Source organism: Helianthus annuus, chromosome 13 (genome assembly GCF_002127325.2).
Source record: "Helianthus annuus cultivar XRQ/B chromosome 13, HanXRQr2.0-SUNRISE, whole genome shotgun sequence".
Taxonomy (NCBI): domain Eukaryota; kingdom Viridiplantae; phylum Streptophyta; class Magnoliopsida; order Asterales; family Asteraceae; genus Helianthus; species Helianthus annuus.
The window spans coordinates 61,138,186-61,142,387 of record NC_035445.2 but is presented as its reverse complement, the minus strand read 5'-3'; the positions used below and the strand labels follow the sequence as shown (position 1 = coordinate 61,142,387).

The following is a 4,202-nucleotide window of genomic DNA, read 5'->3' as shown; positions in this document are numbered from 1 at the left end:
ATTTTAGTCTACTGTGTTAACTTCATACATTTTTATGTTAACGATAAGGGCAATTCGGTCATTGTATACGGCCGAATTGCCCTTCTAGTTAACAGAAATACATATAAAATGATCAAATTGTTCTTGTTAATAGAAAAAATGGATGGAGTTAACCCAGTGAACTAAAATGGTAATGGTGAAACTTTTTTGGACCCACAAACGAAAAATGAAACATTTGGACTAAACTGACAAAACGACTCAAAACACAGGGACTAATTGACATTTAACTCTTATTATTATTATTATTATTATTATTATTATTATTATTGTTATTGTTATTATTATTATTATTAAATCGTTAGATTGTAAAAGTTAGTTGAGCATATAGAGATAAGAATTAAGATGAAAAAGAAACCAAACTAAATAATTTGAAGAGCTAGTTTTGTAGCGATTTTTTTCTTTCAAAACATGTGTGGTGCTCTTAAAAACTTTGATAATCGATGCATTTCTAGGGATTTTTTTTTTTCAAAACATGTGTGGTGTGGTCCTCTTAAAAACTTTGATAATCGGTGCAAATAGATTAAAAAACTTATTCACGTTGTCTTCTACTCCGTTGTTCCTTTTCTAAAACTTCCCCAAACACAAATTCACCACAGATCTCCATTAAACCCAATACAAAACCCTAACTAACGACCCTCATTCAATCCCAATGGACACTAGCAACACTACCAACGCCACCGTTGCCCCCACAGACAGTGGCGCTGCCGCTGCTCCGCCCGTGCCGATCCCGATTCCGTCCGTAAATGCTCCGCCGCCGTTCCTGGTGAAGACGTACGATATGGTGGATGATTGTTCTACGGATGCGGTTGTTTCGTGGAGTGCTGGTAATAATAGTTTTATTGTGAAGGATCCTCCTGAGTTTGCTAAACAGATTTTGCCTAAGTATTTTAAGCACAGTAACTTCTCCAGCTTTGTTCGCCAGCTTAATACTTATGTAATCTTCTCTTCTATTTTCCGTCCTGTTTTTTTTTTTGGTGTAATTGGTGATTGTGTTCAAATTGTATGTTTTTTAGTTCTGATTTAGGTTAGTTTTATTGAGTTCTTTGTTGAATTTAAATTTTGGGGGATGTTAGGGTACTCTCAATATTAATTTCTCTGATGCTTAGGGTTTGAAAATTTTAGGACTTTCATCCTAGGGTATTATTTAATCATAATTTATATGGTGTTAGTCTGTTAGATCTATAAAGCTTAATGTGTGTCTTGCCCCTTTGGTGGTCATCTGAAATCGTAGTAGTTAAGGTGCCAAAGGCGCGCCCCTAGGTGCTTAGCGTAGCAAAACCGCCTTGCGTCCATCATGTCCCAAAGGCACAAAAAACTTGGAAAAAACCAGCCTAAATCTGCAAAGAACCTGTCTGCACCGGACTAAACTTGTCTAAACATGCCAAAAAAATAGTCTAAACCTATGTTGTCACACGCGGCACGCCTAGGCGTGCTAAATGCGCTCGACTGGTGACGCGCAATTTTAGACCAATTCCATGCCAAATTCAGGCTAAAAGTCGCCAGAAACCCCTAAAACATCCTAAATGAGCCATAAACACGTCCTGAACAACCCTAAAACATCCTAAAGTAGCCCTAAACAAGCATAAAACATCTCTAAAACCCCTAAACACGTATATTATACTTTGCGCCTTAGTTAAAAAAGCCCTCGTTTTTTAAGCGCCTAGCGCTAGGCTCTGGGCTCGGCCTATGCGCCTTGAGTGCGCCTAGGCGCTTTGACAACATAGGTCTAAACCGTCTTAAACTATGTCTAAAACAGCTAGAAATGCCTGTTTATACTGTGCGCCTAGGCGACAGGCGCACTCTTTGTGCCCTGAATGCATAGTTGTCAATAGCGAATAGAGGATGATAGCAACAAGCTACTTATACGCTACGTAGCGATAGCGTTGAAATAGCGGGCACTATTTTATGTATGGTGACACACTAGAAGAAAATTTTAGAAATATCTTATGTGTATATTTTATCAAAATACACTGTTTTTTTCATCTGAATACGCAATTTATATTAAATAGTTATATTGACACAGGAAAAAAAAGCCTAAACTCCCGCTGTTTATATTAAAACAAAGAAAAAATCCCGAAATCCCGATATTTTCACACTATGGAGGATTGGAGTCGCTAACAATCAAATTGTGAGATAGGGTCGCTCCGCTATGAAGTGCGCTATAGCGAGCGAACGCTATTATCGCTATTGACAACAGTGCCTGAGTGCGCCTTGAGCCTTTGGGCTTTGTCTACCTAGTTTGAAAAGATCATTTCTTGAAGTGAATCATAAATTCATGACATTGCAATATTGTGTATTATCAATTGAAGATCAAAACATCATTTCAACTACTTGATTGTGATAACAGGGATTCAGGAAAATTGATCCAGATCGTTGGGAATTCGCAAACGAGGGATTCTTACGAGGCCAAAAAGACCTCCTCAAAACCATAGTTCGCCGGAAGCCCGCCGCAGGGCACAACAACCAGTCACAACTGCCACACGGACAGACATCTTCCGTGAACCGATGTGTTGAAGTTGGGAAATTTGGACTCGAGGAAGAAGTCGAGAGACTAAAACGTGACAAAAATGTGCTGATGCAGGAGCTCGTGAGGCTTCGACAGCAGCAACAAGCAACTGATAATCTAATGCAATCATTGGTGCAACGTCTTCAAGGAATGGAACAACGGCAACAACAAATGATGGCGTTTTTATCGAAAGCGGTTAATAGCCCGGGTTTCTTGGCGCATTTTGTACAACAAAACGAGAACGCCAAACTCATTTCAGAAGGCAACAAGAAACGCAGGTTTAAACAAGAGCAAGCTGTTTCCGATAAAAATAACGAGTCGGTTGATGGACAGATCGTTAAATATCAACCCATGAGTAACGATTCACCAAACGCAATGCTGAGACATTTTGTAAAACTTGAAGAGATCATACCACCAACATCTAGTCAATCTGCACCACTTGAAGCAAATTCTAATGTGGTTGCAACGAGCCCACTAGCCGATGATCAAGAATTCGCTCATGTCGCTGACCTGTTGGATGGTGTACCTATTGACCCAAACCTGGTTCCATTGGATGGTGCACCTATCGGTTTCCCACCTGATGGAGACACACAATGGAATAGTGATTTTGATATGGATTTTTTCAACGAAATTGATCCGTCATGGGTTGTTGAGCCCAACCCGGAAGCCGTTCTAGCTGAAGAAATGGGCTCGGCTCCAATGGATGATTACTTGATGCAGGGAAGTGAAGTTAAATCGTTAGAAAATACAGGCTCGGCTCAGGTGCAGCAACTCACACAGCAAATGGGGCTACTTTCTTCAGAGACTAAAGAAGCCTAATTAGATTTAAACAAATTGTACAAATGTTCTTGGTATCGTCCGAGGTATAGCTCGTTTTTTAATATAATAGCCTTCTAGTCAGCTGCTGTCATTGTTTACCATTTTGCCCTTTGAGGGAAGCTTATACTGCAATTTTTAGACCTGTGTCCAACCTTTCCTTTAAAACTGTTTTAGAAGTTTAAAAATTCTTTGTATTTCATTAAACAAACATTTTGGCAATTTTTGGTAATATGTGTTGTGACAAGATGGTTTTATACTTTTATTTGTGATATGAACAAAAGTTTATGTTTTTCACTTTTTCAGTTTTCTCTGCTAGTACTTGAAGGTGGATAATGGTGTCAAGGGAGTGCTGACGTGGAGCGATGGAGGTGGGGAACACGGAACACCATACCCCTTCAAGGGGATCGGTATGGAGGGGATGGAGGTCTTGTTCATCATGCGAAATAAAGAAGATTTTGAGGCGTTTCGAGATAGAAATCTGATGTGGAGGTTGAGGATGGAGGGGAACACCACGCCCCTTAAAAGGGGATGCAATGCAACCCCCTTCATCCTCTCCCGAAATCATAACATATAGCCTAAACATGTGACTTTACACGTTTTGGAAAATGTTATGATTTTTAGTAGTAGAGTAAGCCAGCTCAGCCAAGCTAGAACCGGACTAAGGTCAAGCTAGGATCGTCTAACTGAAATTTGAGCCCAACTCATTTTGAGGCTTTGAGCACATTGTTATGTCTCAAGATCGGTGTGTGAGTAAATTTATATGCTTGAACTCAGCTCGGGCTTGACTTGGTGATTATATATTTGTTCTATTGGTTATGTATATAACTATATTTTTATA

At 39.6% G+C, this 4,202-nt stretch overlaps 1 protein-coding gene across 2 annotated transcripts; it reads left to right on the top strand.

Moving 5' to 3' along the window:
- Window positions 1-474: 474 nt before the first annotated feature.
- Window positions 475-4,202, top strand: LOC110897958 (heat shock factor protein HSF8). Of its 2 annotated transcripts, none has more exons than XM_022144692.2 (3): window positions 475-973; window positions 2,387-3,408; window positions 3,668-4,202. In XM_022144692.2, exons 1-2 carry the CDS (start codon window positions 689-691, stop codon window positions 3,362-3,364), a joined length of 1,263 nt encoding a protein of 420 aa, XP_022000384.1. In that variant the 5' UTR covers window positions 475-688; the 3' UTR covers window positions 3,365-3,408; window positions 3,668-4,202. The 2 variants fall into 2 exon arrangements, with proteins under 2 accessions (XP_022000384.1, XP_022000386.1); XM_022144694.2 differs by having other exon boundaries at window positions 495-973; window positions 3,681-4,202.

Coding starts and splice junctions, on each gene's coding strand:
- LOC110897958 (XM_022144692.2), top strand. CDS start 689: ATGGACACTAGCAACACTACCAACGCCACCGTTGCCCCCACAGACAGT. Junction 974..2,386: donor TTCGCCAGCTTAATACTTAT/GTAATCTTCTCT, acceptor TTGTGATAACAG/GGATTCAGGAAAATTGATCC.